Source organism: Emys orbicularis, chromosome 5 (assembly GCF_028017835.1).
Source record: "Emys orbicularis isolate rEmyOrb1 chromosome 5, rEmyOrb1.hap1, whole genome shotgun sequence".
In the NCBI taxonomy this organism is placed as follows: domain Eukaryota; kingdom Metazoa; phylum Chordata; order Testudines; family Emydidae; genus Emys; species Emys orbicularis.
In genome coordinates this window covers 124,839,627-124,862,495 of record NC_088687.1, presented here as the reverse complement: position 1 = coordinate 124,862,495, position 22,869 = coordinate 124,839,627, and the positions used below count along the sequence as shown (strand labels likewise).

At 38.8% G+C, this 22,869-nt stretch overlaps 1 protein-coding gene across 1 annotated transcript in view; it reads left to right on the top strand.

Moving 5' to 3' along the window:
- Nucleotides 1–22,869, top strand: part of DOK7 (docking protein 7) — a 93,558-nt gene that overhangs the window by 59,948 nt on the left and 10,741 nt on the right. Inside the window, exons 8-9 of the mRNA XM_065405579.1 lie at nt 11,568–11,610; nt 21,971–22,036. Of these exons, the coding sequence (XP_065261651.1) occupies nt 11,568–11,610; nt 21,971–22,036 (109 nt within the window). The remainder of the gene's footprint in view (nt 1–11,567; nt 11,611–21,970; nt 22,037–22,869) is intronic.

The window sequence follows — 22,869 nt, the reverse complement described above, 5'->3', positions numbered from 1 at the left end:
CCTGTGCTCTGTGATCCCTTGCTGCTGGATGGTCCCCATGAGGCTATGGAAAGATGGACATAAGCTAGAGCAGCCTATAGGCTGCTCCAATTTATGTCTGAGACGGTTTCAACCCCTGCCAGCCCTAGCATTGCAGGAATGTGAAGGAGGTTAAAGATTACCATTACACCCCACCTCCCCTAGTCTTGCAGTGAGCACAGTTCACACAGGATGAGGGATATGGTCCACTATCCATATAAACAAATATTGTGCTGCCAGTGCCAAATATAAGTGGCATTTAATTTTAATCCATCCTGTTGATGTAACCAATGGAGAACGAGGGACTGAGTATTGATGATACCATACATACTGTAAATAGAAGAGCTACATGTTAACATAGAAACCATGACACAGCATGCCTTCACCTCCACCTGAAAATCACTTGTTTGTACAGAGCCATAAAAGTGCCATAACAATATAAAATTGGGGCTAAGTGTCCAAAAGTGTGGCAGCACAAATACTGCTTCTCATATGACTATGGCACCACATAGTCCTCTACAGATGGGGACACCATAAAAAGACACGAGCTATCCCATCCTTCTCCTCAGGAATACAATGCTCATCATCATCATGGTTGAAAGAGAGCACCATGTGTACTGTTGCTGCGGTGATTTGCTAGGTGTCAAATCCTACTTACTGCAGGCGTGTGGAGCCCTCCATGCCTGTAATGGAACTGTTATCTTGTGTCACTAGGGCAACCTATTATATGTAATGTATACAGATTGGGTGGGGGAGGGAAGGGAGACATGATTTCAGGTGTGCCAAATCTCCAGCACCAGTGTGACTCCCTGGATAGTTGCACACTGAGGCCAGTGGATCTGCTGCTATACAGATGCACTAGCTACTCATTGTATAGAATAGACAAATCGGGGCCAGAGGAGAGTAGTAGCCTCCCCAGAAATTTAGAGATTGCATAAATAAATAAAGGAAATACTGAGTTTGAAACAGAAGCTTGTTTATCTCACTTTATTAAAAGTGGACAAATTTAGTCATGGTACAAAATTACTCATTTTTTTTTAACATGAATAAAAATAATGGCATATATTCAAAAAAATGTTCCAAATGATCTTTACCCTGGGTTTCCTGAAATGAATTCCTCTGCAACATCTGCAAGCTGTAGCTTTTTCCCTTGCATACATATAAAATGTTATCTGTGCGTATATGTAAAATCATACAGCATTGGAGGTGTGATTGTCCCATTGTGGATCAAAGCCATGTTTTAGCATAGCAGAGAGCACTGAAACTACACTCACTTACAGTGTTGGTTGCTGGTATCACCAAAATCATTTTCATCCACATCATCACTTCAGAAAACAGCTGACATTTGGTTTGGCTGAGTGAACTGAGATATTTATGAACTGACTTCAGTCATCTTTCTGTAAGCTGACAGTTGGCTTGCAACAGATGAAGCTGAGTAATCAGAAAATCATAGATGAAATTGGAACCATTCACCTGAAGCAGGCCTTGAACTTGCATTTGTTATGTTTGGAGTTATGAGAGTTTTAAGATTTTGAATATTTTGGTAGCCTTTCTGTTCAAATATTGATTGACTAATGGACATTGTAAAATCAATTACTTTGAAGTAGATATACATACAACATTCCTTTGCTGCCCTGGGTTCATCTGTGCCTGTTTGCAGTTTCTTGGGAACTTTTATCTTTTATGCTGACCCTCTCCAACTTGAAACTTTTCTGGGGAATTTGCTCCCAAAATAAGTTCTAGCTTTCATCTGATTGGATGGACTAAGGTAAATTAAGTGTCATTTTCATAAAAGATTGGCCTTCTGTTGCTGAAATGTCTGACACTTGCAGAGTTTTGGACATACCATCTAGCACATTTAGAACTTTTCAAGCTAGTTCAATACCAAAAAGGAAGTTCAACTTTCCATTTGAGTTGTTACACCATCAGTTTGAGTGCTCATTTCAGGACCTTTTTTTGCATCCTTTGCAACCTTCGGAGATGCTCAAAGTGCAAGGTAGTTCTTAGAAATTGAAGCCAGTGCTTCTGCAGAGAAAGTCCATTTTTTTGGACAGAGGATATTGATACTTGGCAATGTACTTAACACTTCATATTTAATGGCCTGAAATGTAATATTTCATTTGGGTGATTTTAAATTACATTTAGTGATTTTTGTAAATAGTTTCAAGGGTAACTATTAGGATTGTATTATTTTTAAAAAGTCCCGGCATGCCAAATTCAAAGCATGTCCATAGCAATGAGTTATGTAGCTCATGCGGTCTAATTGCTACGCCTGATACTAAGCCTGCCATATTAGCACGACCCTCGTAACGTCCATGATAGTTGCTGAGCCTCTGATTTAGACACAATAGTATATCTTTAATTACTGACACATATACCTCTGCAGACGTACAGGTTATATTGTACAATCCAGTGAACTCTTCATCAACATTCATGTCATCATCCACATATCACATCCATAAAATCACTTGCTCTTTGAGGGAGAATTCCGTTGTTTCAACTACCATAATTGTGGACCACTTTCCAGGAAATTTCTCAGAAATCTCCCTCCTGGATTTAAGACTCATGGTTTCCACTATCTCATTTTGAATAACTGAATTTATCTTGACTCTTTTTTCAACCACATTGAAATATCAGGATTATATTCTGCCTGCAGACAAAACAGTTGAACATAGTTGCAGTCAAGCTGTCCACGTAAGGATGTATTTTCAGCTTGTTCAGTATAATGGCCCTGAAATGCAAGTCCTGGTATGACAAGAAAATGTATGCTACTTAGTATTTTTTATTAGAGTTGTCTAGTTTCTTTTGAGAGTTTTGAAAACTTAGCATATCACCAACATTCATTGTGATATTTTGAAGACTATCAACTGCTTGGTGGTGACACGAAAAAGCTTCGCTTCTCAGAAATTTGTCTCAAGCCTTGTTCCAGTTAGAGAAAACAGACTGTGGGAAAACTTCATCTGTCATCTTAGTCAAAAGTAGTTTATACCTAAAAGTTGTACAACAGTAGAAACAAAGTACACTGTCACGAGTCTCAGAAAAACAGAGCCATTGAAAATCATCAAACAAGGATGGACAGAAAGAATGGCTTGCTTATCCAAAGTTGTGCACAGGTAATTATTTATGTCATCATGGCTGAGATGTTCCAGAAATGCTAAAAGTATCAGGGAGCTGACATTTGGTTCCTATGCAGGCAATGTTGGAGACATTTGAGTACTATGACCAGCAGAAGCTGATTCACTTGTTGGAAGGGTAGTTTTCCCGTTTTTAATCAGCCATGATTTCATTTTAGCACCTTGACAATATACTTTTGGTTTTGGATTCCATTTAATCACTACCATTTTTTTGGAAGGGCTGGGGTTAAAAAATATGTTCTCTATACTCCTGCAGGCCTGATATTGGACCATACAACAGTTCTACTGCCAATCTGTGGTGAAGTAAGGCATAACCTGGTGGCTGTGCAGCAGCACTAATTAATGGTGGATTGGGTACCATTGCACTCATCAGTACTTTTTACCTTGTACTTGTGTGTGAAATTCTTTGCACCAAGCAGAATTAATCTCTGACTAGAGCTGGTTGGGAATTTACCACCAGGATGTGGGAAAGCCAGGTTCAAGTCTTTGATCTGCCTGATGCAAATAAGGGACTTGATCGTGGGTCTCTCACATTATGATTGTCCTAACCATCCAGCTACAGAGCCAGTCTCTGGCTGTCTCAATCTCTCCTGATGGAGCAGTTCTACTGTGTATAAATAATTAAATATTCACTGGGCCAACGTTCAAGTCCCTGGTCTCAGTCAGGCAGAGGAGGGATTTGGAATATGGTTCTCACATCCCAGATGAGTGCCCTAACCACTGGGCTATTGGATATTTTGAGGTTGGCTCTTCCTGTGGGTTTTTTTTTTTTTTTTTTTTAAATATACAAAGGTTTCAGCTTTGTCCCAGTATGGAACCTAATGCCAAAAACCTCGAAATTTTTCACAAAATGGAATTCTTGTTTTCCAGCCAGCCCTAGCTCTGACTGGGTGCCATCCTACTGAGCAATCACAACTTCTAGCTGGCAGCTTTCAAGATCAGTTTTTCATGTCAGTTGGTACAAACTTCTTCATTTTGCACATGATACGAGAGCCTATCTGGAATATAAATCCTCATGCATCAAGGCTTATGCCAACCTAGAACTAGTGTGGGGGAGGGGCGATAAAGAAACTTTCCTTGTACGCAGGTTATTCTTGCATCTTCACTGAAGCACGTGGGGCCAGCCACTGTCAGAGTTAGGATACCACATTATATGAACGTTAGTGTGACCCAGTGTGTCAGTTCCGTGTTCCTGTGCATATAGCCCTGAATTAGGAACTTTGGTTCCAATTCATCCAGTCTTAGCTTGGACATGTAGTGGAGTGTGGTGGCTGCAAAAATATTGTTGTGGCTCCCTTATCCCTGGCTGCTTGGCCCAGGTGGAAGTTAAAGCAACAGGGAATCTATTCTAACTTATGAGCTTTTACCACCGGGGATCATGCATAGTGGAACCTGGCTTCACCACATTCCTGGCACACCCACTGCCCACCCAGCCCCAAACAGGTTCCCTTCTCCCTTTATTATACTGAGGAGGTGGGGGACAGCTGGCCTAGGAAGTGGCTATGCCACCTACATCAGTCTAAAGCTGTCAGAAATTTCCCTATGCAGGGAAATTCTCCAGTACAAATATCAAGTTGGCACACAGCAAGCTTAACCCATGTTATTTGGTGGAGTAGAGAACCTGGGCTGTTGAGTCTTATCCTGCATCTACTGAAGTGAAAGACAAAGCTCACATTAACTTTAGCAGTGCAGGATCGGGGCTGTATGAAGTGATGCATGTGATGAGATCAGTTGTTGTATATTAATATTTCAGTAGTTTGTAAATGAGATTGTAGGCCTGTTAAGAAAGGAAAAGCTGTACATTCTACATGTGACAGTATTTCTGACTGGCTTATAGTTTTAAATGAAATCTGGTCAAGTAAATCAGCAGTTTAATAGGATTTAAAATGGACAAATGCCATCTTAATATAAATTGGATGAACACATTGCTATGGAATAGGCACATTTAAAAACATACTTTTTTGACCATAAAAAATCATGTGCCATGGTCCCTATTTGCAAAGATGGAAATGCATGCCAAAGTTAGGTTATGTGTAGTTAGTCAGGGTAACAGAGCTAATCTGTGAATAATGATCCAGTATATCAACCTAGTAGGTCCTTCTGACATCTATCATTGAACCCTACCCAAGATATTTGAAAGTAGAACATCAAAAATGAATGTCATCTGACAGCAACCAGATCCCTACCAGAGTTAAAATAGCCTTGGACATGGAGTTCATGATGTGCAATACGCAAACGGTACATATCCGTTTACTGTGGGTGTTGTAATGGTGAGGTTGTTTGAACTAAGTCCATGCATTACATTATTTCAATACCCAGCTCCTGGGTCATAGATAAAAAAGCCTGCATTAGAAAGCTGCTTCACCTAAATTATTTCATGAGTCATAGCAGAATGGTTGGATTTATGCATAAACTTTGATACTCATTGTCCAAGCTTCATACCATACATAACAAAGATACACATAATTTAAGTTAGGTAAATTATCTTCTTGCTGCTTTGACCCAACTATAGTTTACAGATCTATACTATGCACCTCTTTATATTTTTCATTTTGTATTTGAGAATGTTGTGTTACATTTGTAAATTTATGTAATAATGTGAAAATGGTGCAGACAGACAAGAACACTTTTTTTTTGTTTCACTTAAACACGCCAACCCCAACTTTTGTATACTACTTAAGGGTCTGACAATGCTGTCATTACTGTGGCAAAAGTCATAGTGATTGAGTGGAATTTTTCCCTGAATAAGGATTGTAAGATATGGCCAAAAGGTGTAGAAACAGCAAAATATGGCGTATTGCATAAAAGGATGGACAATGCAATTCTATTTGAGTATGGCAATTTTCTGCAAAGTTAGTCAGTAAAAATGTCATTATGGGGTTCAATGTTTGTTGTTTTTCAGTGACTATCTATCTAGTTATTCAGTCTAACAATTTTATCATTTTTTGGTCTATCTAGTTGTATCTAATCATATCTTATTCTACCTAGTATCTAATCTTATTTATCTTAATTTGGTCCAGATATTCAAATCTAGCTAATCTAATTTAACAGTGTATCTAAAATCTTATCTAATTTTACTTAATCTTTTCTAATTAACCATTTCTATCTTTATATCTACCTATTGTAATCTAACTATTCTGCTTTAATTATGTATCTAAAAATCGTATGTATTTGATTTTCTATGTATAATTTTTCCTGTCTATTTAATCTATCTGCCCATTTGCAACACACTCCTCACGGTAGCTGAGTGTTTTCATTATTATTATTATTATTATTATTATTATTATTATTATTTATTATTTTATTTTATTTAGTATTTGTATTGTAATAGCACTTAGCAGCCCCATTGTGCTAGGCGCTGTTCAAAAAGGTAAAAAAGGATGATCTCTGAGGCTTTTAATTATTTCCATATCAAATTAGCTCAGTTTACAAGTAAAAAGGTGGTTTTCTGAACTGCTAGTAATGCAAGCTCATCCTGACATCTGAAAGTCCAGCTGAATTCTTTCTAGCTCTCACATCAGCAACCCTAACAATTCTGCAAATGAAATTTAATTAACAATTCTGTGGATGGTGCATGAGCCAACAAAGAATCCTACTCATGCTCCTGTAGGTGTTAAGCTTCTGCAGTGCTGACAGGACTAAAAAGGAGCAAAATCTTATTTTTGTCAGTTAAGTGATAGTTATGACTTTAAATACATACAGGGAGCAGAGCTGTTGAATTAGAAGGTGTCAAAGCCACTTTTTAGGTGATAACTTCAAGTGAAAAATCTAATCAATTAGTAGTAAATTATTCAGAATATTAGAATACACCTCTACCCCGATATAACGTGACCCGATATAACATGGGTTCACATATAGAGGGGTAATCCCTGGGCTCCAGCAGTGCGGCTTGGGCGATGCTTTAAAGGGCCTGGGGCTCCGGCTCCTGCGGGGAGCCCTGGGCCCTATAAATCACTGCTGGAGCCCTGCTGCCGCTACCCCGGAGCTGCAGCAGCGGGGCTCGGGCAGAGATTTAAAGGGCCTGGGCTCCCCGCAGCGGCCGGAGCCCCGGGCTCTTTAACTCACCGCTGGAGCGCTGCCGCCGCTACCCTGGGACTCCGGCAGTGGGGCTTGGGCGATGCTTTAAAGGGCTTGGAGCTCTGGCCGCTGTGGGGAGCCCCAGGCCCTTTAAATCACCCCTGGAGCCCTGCCGCCGCTACCCTGATATAATGGGGTTTCACCTATAACGCGGTAAGGATTTTTGGCTCCCGAGGACCACGTTATATTGGGGTAGAGTTTACTACCACCATACCTGCTTCCTACCTCTCACTTTCTCAGGACTTGTAATATCTTGCTGTGTATTTATATGACTGTACTTTGACAAAAAAGTTAAAAGAATGCTCTACAGGTTGCTATTTAATTCTGGCCCTTTACACATCCATCCTGTATGCTGAATGAGGAAGGGGCTGTCTCATTTTAATGCAGGGCAGGAAGGGTCCTTGACTTAACCTGTTCTTAAAAACCTCCAAGGATGGGGATTCCACAATCTTCCTTGGAAGCCTATTCCAGCACTAACTTATAGTTAGAAAGTTTTTTTCTAATATCTAACCTAAATCTCCCTTGCTGCAGATAAGCTGATTACGTTTTATCCTATCTTCAGTGGACATGGTGAACAATTGATCACCATCCTCTTTAAAATATCCCTTAACATATTTTAAGACTGTTATTAGGTCTCTTCCCTTCCCCGCCTCACCCCCCATCTTCTTTTCTCAAGGCTAAACATGCCCAGTTTTTTAATCTTTCCTCATATGTCAGTTTTTCTAAAGCTTTTCTAAAGCTTTTCTCATTTTTGTTGCTTTACTCTGGCTTCTCTCCAATTTGTCCACATCTTTCTTAAAGTGTGGCACCCAAAACTGGACACAGTACTCCAGCTGAGGCCTCACCAATGCTGAGTAGAGTGGGACAATTACCTCCCATATCTTATAAATGACACTTCTGTTAATACATCCGAGAATATTTGCCTTTTTCACAACTGCATCACATTGTTGACTCATATTCAATTTATGATCCACTAAGAACCCCAGATCCTTTACAGAGCACTCCTGCCTAGCCAGTTATTCTCCATCTTGTATTTGTAAATTTGATTTTTCTGTCCTAAATGTAGTACTTTACACTTGTCTTTATTGGAATTCATCTTGTTGATTTCAGACCAATTCTGCAATTTGTCCTGGTTGTTTTGACTTCTAATCCTGTCCTCCAAAGTCCTTGCAACCACCCCCATTTTGGCATTATCCACAAATTTTATAAGCGTAATCTCTTGCTAATGAAAATATTGAATACTACTGGGCCCAGGACATAGTCTTGCAGGACCCCACTCGATACACCCTCCCAGAGAACCATTGATAACTACTCTTTTGAGTACAGTCTTGTGGCAGAAAACCATTGATAACTACTCTTTGAGTACAGTCTTTCAATCAGTTGTGAATCCACCTTAGAGTAATTTATCCTAGACCACATTTCCGCAGTTTGCTTATGGGAATGTCGTCGGACTGTGACAAAAGCCTCATTAAAATCAAGACATATAATGTCTTCAGCTTTCACCTTATCCACTAGGCCAGTATCCCTGTCAAAGAAGGAAATCAGGTTGGTTCGGCATGATTTAGTTCTTGACAAATCCATGCTGGCTATTACATATTACCCCATTATCCTCTAGGTGCTTACCAATTAATTGTTTAATAATTTGTTCCAGTATCTTTCCAGGTATTGAAGTTAGGTTGACTGGTCTATAATTCCCTAGGTCCTCTTTGTTCCCCTTTTTGAAGATATGTGCTATGTTTGCCCTTCTCCAGTCCTTTGGGACCTCCCCATCCTCCATGAGTTATCAAACATAATCACTAATAGTTTGGAGATTGCTTCAGCTAGTTTCTTAAATACCCTAGGGTGAATTTCATCCGGCCCTGCCAATTTGAATACATCTAACTTATCTAAATAGTCTTTATCTTGTTCTTTCCCTTTTCTGGCTTGTGTTCCGTTCTCCTTATTGTTAATATTAACTGTGTTAAGTATCTGATCATTTTTAAACTTTTTAGTGAAGGCTGAAGCAAAATAGGCATTAAAAACCTCAGCCTTCTTGATATCTTCATCATTCATATGCACAATGGGGGGGAAATTAAAGTTGCACTGGCAACCTTAAATCTAGCTTTTTCTCACTGGTGAGTGTTTCACTTTTCAAACTAAATAAAATGTTCTTTGAACACAGGTTTTGTGTATGTAATTATGTAGGTTTTTTTTTTTTTTTTTTTTTTTTTAAGGAAAAAGGTAAAAACAAATTCTTATATATACAACCCCTCATCATTAGCAGGGTATGAACCCTAAATCTACAGCACGTAATCGATCACTTGAGGTACTGGATTAACTAAATTAACTGGCAGCTGCTGTTTTTGTGGTAACATGGGCCTGGCTTTAGAATATTCATGTCCAGTCTTCCAAAATTTTCCTGAGGAACACAAGTGAGAGCTGTGGTGATTGTGAACATATTATAACCTAGCAAACCTGAGTTGTCATGGGACAAAAAAAAGGCACTTCTCTAGCCTCAGGGAGTCAACCCTGCAGAATTAAAATGGAGATATTATAGCTTCTCAAAAATGGTTGCAAGAATCTATTATAATGAAAAAGTTAGGCAACTGAAATATATCAACTCCCCTTATAATATCAACTCCCTTTGTAATAGTGGATATAATAGATCAACTCTCCTTATAATAGCAACTTTCCTCTCAAAGGAACTCAAAACACTTTTCAGACTTTACATATATAAAAAACATTTTACTCACCACTGAAATGCATCCACTTGTAGATTGGCACCCAGTAACTATAGAAATGAACAGCAACACTTGCGTTTAATTTGAGCAAATGCTCTTTTCTTTTTCTGAAATGCTGCTGGATTTATCTTTCAGAAATGAAATCTTGGCTCTGCTTCTTTTTTTTAGAGTGTTTTCTTTCCTTCCAGTGTAAACAATTGCTCATAATCAATCTCCCAAATGTTAAAAAATATAGCAAGCATGATTACACAAGTAAATATTGAAGCTTTAGATTTCATGACTGTAGTGGAGTCAGTTAAGGCTTAAAACTGTCTCCTGTGTGCTCTTCCCACAGTTAGAGATGGTTTTGCATTGCAAATCTAAATACTTCTCTCTTGTTGTTTAAGCAGAGTTCTTTCTAATGTATAGTTCTTCTTGGAGAGTGTCCTTGTTGGTGCTCCGCTATAGGTGTCTTGACGCCCAAAGTGGAGCACCCACAGGGACAACCATCTCAAAGAACCTCAATTACCGCACAAGGTAAGTAACCTTCTCTTCATTACCTGAACCAATATTTTTTCTTCTTATCTTTAGGGCCCAATCCAACTCCCATCCAAGTAAATGGGAGTCTTTCCATTTACTTTAATGGGAGTTGGATCAGGTCCCTAAGGCTGTATTTATTTATTTTTTACTGAATTTATATATATAACTTCTGAACAGAGGTAGGCAGCTGAGAATAAGAACTTGAAGGAAGTAAATAAATTGAAAGATTTTTATTGCATGAGTTTTCCACTGAATTAATGTGTTATCAACCAAAAAAGCATAAGCAAAGTCTGACGTTATATAGGCATTGGAAAAGATATAGGGATTCTAGAGTAAAAATTATAACAGCCTTTTGAAGATCACCTAACAGATTAATTACTAGTAAAAACTTGAGCTGTACATCTGCCACAGTGCTTAGATTTTTCTCACAGATAATGAATCATCCCACACAGTTTCCCCCAGTCATCAGTGTTTGGTGCCACACTACACTGTCACCCAGTGGCATATCGCATCATGTGTTTTAGATTTTAAAATAACATGTTTTCTTTGTGCATGTTTCCTGCAGGAATTCCATGTGACTTGAATTTTAATGTAGCTAATAATTAATGTGGACAATTTTACTTAATTTTTCTCGATCAGTAGAAAACAATTTCAGATTTTTTTGGGAAGTCTAACGTTGTGTGTGGCGAGGTGAATGTGATCTATTATATTGCATATGGAGAGACTCAAGCACACATACAGCCTTACATTAAACCTGTTATTCTAATTTTGATTTTATCTAATCTTGAATTACAGAGTTAAGCTGCTTTTTTCCACTTAATTCATAATTAATTCATAATCAGTACTGAGTTTCAGAATAGCTGTTTATGTATGTTTCAAGCGAGTCAAAGTAATGTTAGTGACCCTTAAAAGTATATTGTAGACACTTCATATAGGTATTTTTTATACATTTTTTCCAGGATACCTTTGTTGCTGTTCCAGATTTTAAAAAGGCTTTTTTGCATAACTAAAGATTCCTTCACAATGTTGATTGTACTTTGATGTAACCTTTTTCACATGTAAAGAGAGATTTCATGCTAACCCTTTCTGTTTTGTTTAGGGAACAGCAGTTTTACAGCCTGGAGTCTTACCAGCTCTCCCAGGTAGGAGCCCATTTAGTTGATTGGTTTGCTAATATTACTATTTGTAATCCCAATTTGCCAAAAAGGTGTGTGGGGGGGGGAAGAGGGAGGCAAATTGAAGGCCAAATCCTGCAGTCTGTAGGATTGTGGACCATGTAAGGACTGTACATTCAGGACTGAGTTTCTTTGTGGGAAAGGATTCCCCCTGCAGTTGGTTATTCTAGTGCAGTCTGTATGATTTACATTTTTGTAAAATATATTAAAAACCTGTAGTGTCTTCAACTGCTGTTCAACACAAGGCATGGGTTCACAAACTTGAAAAAAGTATTTAATTTAGAGGTAAGGTTGCTCAAGTGCATTTCCTACCAATACAATCAATAAGGTCAGGGTGTATGGTTAAGGCTCCAGTAGCATCCAGAGTAAACTCAATTCACATGCCTTCCACCCAAACTCATTCATATCCCCAGGCACCTGAAGACTCTTCACCTCCACAACGTGCTTTCTTTCGCTGCACACATAGAACCATTCATAATATACACATCCAAGTCCTCTAAATAACATTCAAATGCATAGGGCCAGATCCTCAACTTGTGTAAATCAGTACAGCTCCATCGTGGAACTACACTGATTCACAAAAGCTGGAAAAGAAGCTACAAATCTGGCTCACAAGATTAACTATGACCTCAGGTTATTTAGGTAACGACAACGTGTTATGTACTTTTGCATGGAAACTATGTCTTACTCTCCCTAAGGTCTCTGTCTAATTTACCATATTGTTCCAGCACCTTCTCTTTCAGAGAAAGGTATAACACGATCTAATGGCTGGAAGATGAAGCTATACAAATTCAGACTGGAAATAAGGCGTAAATTTTTAAAGGTGAGATAATTAACCATTGGAACAATTTACCAAGGGTGGTGGTGGATTCTCCATCACTAAGTATTTTCAAATCAAGATTGGATGTTTTTCTAAAATATATGTTTTAGGGATTATTTTTGGGGACGTTCTATGGCTTGTGTTATACAGGAGGTCAGAGTAGATGATCATAATATTCCCTTCTGGCCTTGGAATCTATGAATCATCTCGATCTCTGATAAGATTTCATCTTTATTATCTGAAAAGAGTACAGTCAGTTTGGGGTATGTAGCACCCCCACATTGTCTTCGGTGAAGACAGTTGCAAAGAAGTTGTTTAGCAACTCTGCAACATCCTTATCTTCCTTAACTGCTTCCTTTACTTCCTGGTAGTCCAATGGACCCACTGATTTTGTCCCAGGTTTCCTGCTTCTGATATACATAAAAAACAAAACAAACAAAAAATTGTGTTTACATATTTGTTTCTCATTTTATACCATCTATCCTACTTCTAAGGCTTTAGCAGCTGGATTTTATGAGATCATGAGTAGATTGATTCCAGAATGAACAAATCAAACAGATTTCTTAGCACCAGAAAGTCTTTCTAATGAAGATCACTTGTTATTGGAATGATTTGCATTATGTAAGATGGAGAAAATTCATTTAGAACCATATGGCAAGTCTTGTCCTCTGTTACTGCAATAAAGTCAGTGGAGTTACTCCAGGTTTATACAGGTGTAACAGAAAGCAGAATTTGGATTGCTGCATCTAATTTTGTCCTCTTTCCTTCTACTACCCCGTCTTCTAATATTTAGCAATGTTATCCTAAACAAATTAGAGGTCTGCTTTATGATGGAAATGTTTATAAAATAGAAAGAATGAAGTTTAAACGAATTAAGGACTAAAATTCAGCAAGGCCTCTCATTTGTAGTTGCAATTTTTAGCTGCAATATTTGGGTTGCCATTATTTCAACCTGCAAATGAACTATAGGTTCAAATAATAGCACATAGATTACTTACTCCCTGATTTTGTGTGCAGAGGAAGTAGTTGTCTAAGTACCAGTATTTGTACCTTCAATATTTTGCAGGAGTATAAGATATAGGTGTAAATTGCATCTTCAAAAAGGATCACTTGATTGTGGCAACTTGCACTTTTTATCTGTGGTATATTTTCATCTGGCGAGTATTTGTATCTCTAATTGCCTGATTTGTGCCTGCTGTCAAGTAGCTAGAGGTACACACACACAGATTTGTGCTTACAATTAATGTGCAGATTTCCTGGGAGCATGCTGAGCCAGCAAAAAGGGAGATTACCCTTCTTGAAAAAATACATCATACTTTTGGCTTTTTTATATAATAAGCACTAGAACATTTTATTTAAGCAAATAAGCATTTTCTTACAGTGATGATACTCAGAAGTTATGGAATAATTCTAGTGCATGGCAGGAGGATATAATACCAAGGGCTGGATTGTTAGTCTTGCTAGTAGTATCTTACTCCTTGAGTAGTCACATTGAAATGAATGGGGATACTAGGGGCAGGTCTACACTACGGGGCTAAGTCGACCTAAGTTACGCAACTCCAGCTATGTGAATAATGTAGCTGGAGTCGACGTACCTTAGGTCAACTTATTGTGGTGTCTACATTGTGCTAGGTCGACGAGAAACTCTCCTGTTGACTTACCTTACCCTTCTCGTTCCGGTGGAGTACCGGAGTTGACGGGAGAGCAATCAGCAATCGATTTAGCAGGTCTTCACTAGACCCGCTAAATCGACCCCTTGTGGATTGATCGCCATGCGTCGATCCCCTGGTAAGTGGAGACAAGCCCAAAGAGTACTACTTAATGTGAGTAATGGTGTAACAATCTATCCCCAAGTAATTTAAAAGTCAAATGACAACTTCAACAGAACAAAAACAATAGTGGAATTATTAATGGGACCATAATAATATAAATGCATGTAATGAAGCTGGCAAAAGGAAGAGTATGCTGTGGTTTTGCCTCTGAGTATATTTCAACATGTTATCTTTTAGCAAAGAAAATGTAATCATAATGAGAGTATAATGGCTGTATCTACAGGAAATGTTTGCTCATCTAAGCAAAGCAAATCTAACAGTACATTATATAAACCCACTGATGTAGTTCAGAAGTTCAAGATGTTCATGAGATGAAGAATTCTGCCATAATTTTAAAAAAGTATGCATAAAGAAAAACGTTGTTGGAATTATAATAATTTTTGCAGCAGAGAAAGAGTGTCACCCAACTTTATTATAAATGTGCCACTAAGAGAAATTTCTTTGAAAATTTACAATCTTCTCCCTGTTATCCATCTAAACACAAGGAAAATGGGAAACAGATGCAAAGCTCTCTCAAAATTTACAATTAAATATTCACCTAGTGAGAAAATAGATCTTTCCTTTAAAGGATGAGAAGATTTGAAAGTCATTGACACAAGCAAAGATGCAAGGCAAGAATATTAATTGAAAATGGATCAATATAATTCATCATCTGACAGAAAGAAGAAGAAATCAGAAAGATAAAGAAAAGTGGTGATTTGAATGTAATTAGTGGGCAAGATATAGAATGTGTAATAAAGGTCAGAAAATGAAAGAATGGCAAAGGAAGGTAAGAACACTTTTATAAAAGTCCAAACAATCTTTTTTTAAATTATTCTTTCATCTACCTTTTATTTTCTTAGCCTCCTTTGTGATATCTTCATCTCTTCTACTTTTTTATAACTGCATCTTTGGAATTTCTTCTTAAATTCTATATAAGAAACCCACAACTTCTTTCTCAGTGTCTCCTCTTTATCGATCTCAGATGTTTCCTTTTAAAGTATTGTCTTTGTATTTGCGGACTCATTAAATGTAACTGAACCTGATGTGTTGCAATGCTTTGGAAAGTAATACTATCCGGATATCTTGCTTCCTTCATCTTTAATCCAGGTCACGTGCTGAAGGTCCCTTGTTATCCAACCGTATTCAAAGAATTGTATCAGGCTTAGGGAGCCTCATTAGAGCTTGCCCACATTTCTTTATTACATATATTTTTTATCTCCGTTTTCATCCCCTGACTTTCATTTGCTGGTGCCAATCTAAAGACCGTCTCTGACAAGGAGTTTTAAGAAAATCACTTAATTTGAGGTAACTGATCTAATGAATTGGCCAAATAGGCCATGCAGACAAAAAGCCATGGTGCAAGATGTACACATTCATGTGTATAATTTGTGAGTGTAACTGCATGCACAATTCTGTTACCTGAACATGCAGCAACCCAATTAGTCACATGCCTGTTTCTTTGTGCATCTTAATCCTCAGTTTACATAAACAATTGCACTAACTATGCACATAAATACCTTGCACAAATGCAAAGACATCTTTGCAGTGCTATGAAGTTCTATGTCCTCTATACAACATTTCTTTTGCTAACCACTTCAGTTTTGAATAAACAACTGGAGTTACATGTTCAGCTACCAGTGGCACGAACACAATAGGTTAAACATTTCTCAGTTAATTACTAGTGGTTACATATAGTGAACAGTAGCTCCATTAGCTTAAAAGAAATGTGTTTAATTCTAATAGCAACTCAAACATGCTGTGGAAGAAGTGTTCACAAATATGTCAATGAATAACACTTTTGTTCAAATGTCTTTCAAGAACTGCTACTAAGTGCAAAATAACCTGGTGAAATGAATAATTTAATTCTGTTTTAAAATCATGTGTTGCATCTGTCTTAAAAACTTCAGCAAGGCTGAGCAGAATGAGATGGAAGTAGACTTCCTGGAAAACTTGGTGCTGCTGGATTTGCAGGACTAAGATATCCTGAACTCCATTATGGCACTGTGATAGTATCCATGGGAGGGGGCAGAATGGAGCTGTTCCCTGTAGGTACATGTGTGCTCAAGTAAGCAAGATGCCTCCAGGAGCCAGTAGTGCCGCCACAGAATCAGCTTTGAAGAAGGAGCAGCATAAAATCCCTTCTGATTAGGGCAAGCTCTGCTGGCAAGTGCTGAAAAGGACAGGACAATATTCCTTCCACCTCCCCATCAACTAGCACCAACTACTAGCAACAACTAGCACCAGCGGTGACTCTAGCCTTGCATAGGACCTATGTATTGGGACAAAGTTGTGGTGGCCTCACAGTTGCTACCACCACTTTTTACACTCATAGAAGTTGGACAGAATTTTGCCTTCATTTTTTAATTGACTGTGCAAAATCAGGAACTTAATTAGAACCATAGCAGATAATCCCCCCTAAAGCAGTGAACCTGAATATAATTAGGCTTCATCATCATTAAAACTTTTCCATTTCTTGTGTGTGCAGTTCCCTTTTTTCATCTTTCAAATGATCAGTGTAATCTGCATCACTACAGAGCTTTCTCCACGTGACAACTTCTTTGCTTGTTATACAAAAGCTGCATAAAGCTTGACTTGGAAATGTTCTGGAGGATGAATAACGGAATAAAGGCAAAACAGTGCCATGGAATGGAATGCACTGAAATGTCAGGATGCTAATTATGAACGTGGTAACTTGGTTAAATTGTTCTTATGTAGATAAAGAATGGAAGAGAGAAACCCAAGACAGCTTAAAGTAATGTATATAACAGAGAGGTAATGAGTGCTGAAATTAAACCAAACTATCTGGTAATTTAGCTCTTATGAAGAAGAAGAAGAAAGAAGAGGCTTTTTAGGAGCACATCTCTCTTACTGCAGAACTGTTCAGCCTCGTTCCCCTCTCCTGAAGCTAGTTACTGGTGTACCTTCATTGATTTCAGAGGGGTTATTCCTGACTTAGATCACTGCAAGAGAAGAATCTGCCCCATGGTGACTTGGTGGCCACTGACAAGGCTGAAGGTAATTTATAATTCACGAAAGCATGGCAGGAAATTTATCGTCAGTCCTTGAGGTGGGGAAGATACAGTAGATTGTAATATTTTATTGGACCAAAAAAGGATTATATTTTGAACATTGTCCACAGTTAATATGTCATCCTTGGCAGTGATAGAGATTTTAATATAGCAGAGTTTTTACAATGAGAAATTGATTAATAATAAATAGTCTTCTGTCCTATGACTTACTCTTGCTTGACTGTACTGAATCTTATGCGAACACAATTAAAATTCCTTTAGAAAAAAAGAAATGAGCTCAGAAAAATTGTAGATAAACTGATACAGAATTTTAATCAGTTTATATATTTTATTTAAGGGCTAAATCTTGGCCTGAGTGCACATCTGAATAACGGGATCTGTGTTGGGGTGAGAAGAGAAGGAATCCTTCCTAGAACACCATGGGCACTTGCAGAATCACTCAGTGGCTGCTATTTCATCTTCAGAGTAGAAGTAGAGGCCATGGTTCCTAATCCCTGCTCCATGGGAGTCAAAGGGTGATGGAACTGTGACTACACAGATAAGCTGCTCTAGTAGTCTCCTGCCTCTATTCCCCGCCTGCCCCAGTTCCCCTAGCGCTGAGATGCAGGGAGCCTGCAGATCTCAACTCTGTGGTGCACACAGATGCAGACTCTTGTGTGTCAGCATGGTGTGGGCACCAGGGTTTTTCCTTTAAGGAAATCCATTCTCTTGACCTACATCCTCAGCCTACACAGATCCTGGACTTGGGGTGCATCAACATTTTTACAGCAGACACATTTAATGCACTTTTGAAAATACATATGTCAAATAGTGCACCTAAAGAGAGGCATCTGAGATAGGAAACACTGAAAATGCCAGCCTTAACGCCTTCCAAGGACTGAAGAACTGGACCCGAGAGGGTTCATCAGCATGGGGAATTTTATATTCTTTATATATGATAGGGACCCCTGCCTGGCTCTTCCTGGCACCACAAACCACCATAAACTGTTTAGACAATATCATGACTATGGGGTGCCCTTAAAAATGTGTACGGTTTTGAAAGATTCTATCCTATCTGGAGAAATTCCCCATTATAAAGATGGGGAATATTTCAGAGTATGGCAAGATCTCTTTAGAAACAGTAGAAATGTTTGCAGATGTCTGTGGATTTGCGTGCCATAGATACACACCCAAAATTTCCCCCCCTCCTCAAAAAGTCACAATGGCACAGTGCTTTGGATGCTCTATTACGTAAGGTAACATATCTCTTCAAAGAAAGAGATGAAAGAGTTTTCATCTAATTAAGTGATGTGCTGAGCATATTTAGGTGCCTCATCTAGTTTTAATGCAGCAAGAAACACAACTTTATCTCGGAACTTAAACTATTTTCCTTTTCTGTAGGTAATGACTTTTCCAGACAATCAGGCAGTCTAGACAGTCAGACCTTGTTGCCTATATTGTGAATGCAAACAAGGAGCTTGTGCACATAAGTGCTTGTTTAGCATGTGCACATTCCTATTCAATGGCCATCACATAGGTGGCAAAGTTTGAAAATTTAACTTGTGAGGCTCAGTTTATAATATTTGTACTTAAACCTCCATAATCTCGCATTTTTATGAGATTTTTATGCATTATCTACTTAAGTACATACACAGCAAAATGTTCTGCCTATTGAAGAGTCGGCATAAAGGACTGACTACTGACGTGAAGCTACAAAGCAGGCCAGCCAGCCATTTCAAATGTTGATTCTTTTTGTCATAGCTGCAGGAGCTATATGAGTGCAATTCTATGGATAGAATCAGGGCCGGCTCCAGGGTTTTGGCCGCCCCAAGCAGCCAAAAAAAAAAAAAGCCGCGATCGTGATCTGCGGCGGCAATTCGGCGGGAGGTCCTTCGCTCCGAGCGGGAGTGAGGGACCGTCCGCCGAATTGCCGCCGAATAGCTGGATGTGCCGCCCCTCTACAAAGTGGCTGCCCCAAGCACCTGCTTGGTAAGCTGGTGCCTGGAGCCGGCCCTGGATAGAATCTATGTGGACTTGATTTTCACAAGAAAAATGCCTTGGAAGGGTACCAATTCTTTGTTCCATATTGAACATTTTTTTCCCTCTTAGCATGAAAAGTAAAATGTAAACAGTTTTCTAAATGAGCTAATGCATTTGAACACAAGGCATGGCAGAGTCAGCCACACTGAAAATGGACATCACCAAGAACTGTAAAAAAAACCAAAAAACCACATCATATGAAGTCGCTTGGCAGAAGAGCTTGGTGATGGAAAGGGAATGCCTGTCATGGAGATGGCTGCTTCAAATTCTTGAAAATTTACCTTCTCAACCAGCTCCTCTGATTTGCTGCATTATGTATCCTTGTGTCTATAACCAAGAACAGGACATACCATATGTGCGGTTCTAAAGAAGCAGGAGGACATCACATCCTGTCTCAATAGACAATGTATTTATTTTAATGTTCTTCATTAGCACAAGCAGATGTAATATGGAGTTCAAAGCCTCATGAAAAGAATCCACATGAAATTCCACAACATACATACATCAGTCACCAGATTAAACCCAGTGGGTAACATCAGCCTGACCATAAATGGATTCAAATATTTAATTTTAATTGTTTATTTTCTCTTTTTGGTTCTTTTGTACAAATGTCAGGACAGAGTCTCTTCTTCCACAACTCATAGAATGTTGCTTAAAAGTCCACCTGCCCTGCTGGATGATTCCTATTGAATTGCACTGAGTTCCTGATTAAACTCACTCAGCTCAGTTTTGTTATGAAGAGGAAAATGAAACTAATTACACTGCAGTTAAGAAACATCTGTGTCTGTCTCTCCTAAAAAGTTGAAACTGTTATTTGCATAAAGTTTATTACAATGTCTCAAAGACGCACAGAGAAGCACATTATAGCTTCTGGGAAGCTAGAGGAGGAAAAAGAAAACCAATCACAATGAAAACATAGCTGGTCATTACCAGGAGGCCAGATTGTGAAACCCTTTTTCACTCTAAGGAATATTTACTCATGTGAGTATTTCCATTGAAACCAATGTGACTGAGTGAATAAGTGCTCACCAGGGTGTATAAGAGCTCTATAATCTGGCCCCATGTGAGGTTTTTTTTAAAAAAAAAATCCAGTTCCTCAGTATTAGATACTTTTTAAAATGTGTGTTGTGTCCTCTGATTATAGAGTACATACATTTTGTGTGCACAAGTACTGTAATGCTGAGATTTTTGTCGAGCTGTGTACTTGTGAAATATTTGTTTACTACCCTTTAATCTGCATTCATATTTGACTTGCATCATCTTTGTGTTGCTTCGATTTAGCATGTTCCGTGGTTATTCAGCTTTGTTTGATAGTCGAATATTGAGAGCCCTGTTTATTTTATATAATTTCTTCACGGTGAGGGTAAGATATGTTTGACTATTTTTAAACTGTGTCTCAGAAACTCAGTGGCTCACCTCTTCAAGGAATCTTCATAATTTTAGGAGGTGATGATAATTCTACACAGGTACCAAATGCAGTCTCCTTCTGCCAAACTGCACACAGCGCAGCTGTTCTGTCACCAGTAGTGTGGTATTAAAAAAAATACAATAAAGGGCATAGTCCTCCGCCCTTACTTAAACTGAGCAGCGCTTACACACACAACTAGCCACACTGGGATTATTTGAGTAAGTGCAACTCATCATGAGTAATGGTGCCCACTATGAAAACTGTAAAGAAAACAGACTCTGTTCCACATTGCCTAAATAGATGTCATAATAACAGTCTTAACAGGTTATATAACTTGGAAAGTGGTATAAATCTGATGTATATTTCTACATCTGTACCATACTTAGCAATTCTGGATTGATGGAGAGACGGTCTGGATAATCTACTTTTCTTGTTATCTCAGACTTCTGTGATTAAATCAGACAGTAAAACTCTGAACAATATTTCATCGAAGCAAGCGAGGGCTGGATCCAAACCCACTGAAGTCAAAACCTGTCCCTTCCCCCCTCCAGGACCGGCTCTAGGCACCAGCAAACCAAGCACTTGCTTGGGGCGGCACAATTCCAGGGGCGACATTCTGGGAGGTTTTTTTTGCTTCGGCAGTTGCGCTCTCGGAGGTGGTTTTTTTTTTTTTTTGCTTGGGGCAGCAAAAAACCTAGAGCCGGCCCTGCCCCCCCTCTATTTGTTGCTTATTCATTGTATCATGCCTACAATTCAATTGTTTTGGATCAGGTGTGATGAGACATTAATTACAGCACCAAGTTTTGGGGCTAAACTATTCCAAAGACACAGTTAGGGTTGCAGCAGCAGCAATTCACAACTTTGTGTGCGATTCTGTCCCTCTGACCCACACTGAGTAGTACCTTACTCTATGAGTAGGCCCATTGATTGGGTGAGTAAGGATGGCAGATTCTGGCCTGTGGAAACTTTTTGGGGGGATTCTTTGTTCCAAAGAAACGACACAGAAGAATTAATTTATATAACAACAATTACAAGATGAGGATTTCAATGAACTGAAAAAGGGAGCTATTAGAACAAAGACCTCCAATGACAAAAGCAATCTTGTGTTTCTTACCAATGATTTTTTTTCCAGAGTAATTTATTTGGAAACATTGACAGTGAATGCGTGGGCACAGCAGAGAGCTAATACCAACGAAGGATATTTAGCATTAATGTGCAGATTTCTCTTTAAAAACAGGTGCTTCTTCTGTCATGGCAGCTTCTGGATCTCTGAAAGTACATAAAGGGCACACTCTGCAAGCTGGTAAGTATAATGAGTTAAGTTCTGTGTGTGTGTATGTACATAAGTGTGTAACTTTTCCCTTAAAACAAAAGATTTTTAAAAGTGATATTTAACAGTGATATTTTCTGATGTGATCCATATTATGGCTTATTTTTCCATTCAATTTGCAGATGAATTAATATTTTGTTAGAAACGGCATTGACAGGTGGGATAAGTTTAGAAAAGGCAGTGACAGGTGGGATGTGTGCCAAAGCACAGGCACTAATCCTATTCATGTCAGTGAAATGCTGCCAATATTTTAACAAGGGGCTCCCACAAACATTTTCCACCTTAGCCTGTGATAGATCCTATATACTGGCGGTGAGGGCCATTTAAAATATACGTCACTGTAAAAATGAAGGAGGGAGGAGACAAGCAAGGGCAAACAAGCACATTAAGCTGGAATATTTGTAGATGAAAACCTAATGCAAGTATATTGATAGTATAGTATAGCCTTCCTATTGCATAGTTTTGATTGGGAGAGTGTGTGAAGATTCTGTAGAGGGAGCTGGGGGTATTCTCCCTGGGGTATGTTTTGAAAATACTTGTGATGTGGTGCAACGTGGTCCATTCCAAAGATGACAAGCAGAATCATCTCTGGGAGGGGTGGCTGAAGCAATTTCCAGGGAAGAGGCGAACTTCATCCCAGGCAGGGAAATCATCCTGCCATTCTGGTGGTGCAACTTTAACGAGGGCCTTCCAGGAGCTCCCAAGGTCAACCTCCCACCCCTCACTGAATCATACACTCAAGGCTCGATATTGCTCCTACTGCAGTTTATGGCAAAACTCACATTTACGTCAACAGCTCTCAGTTG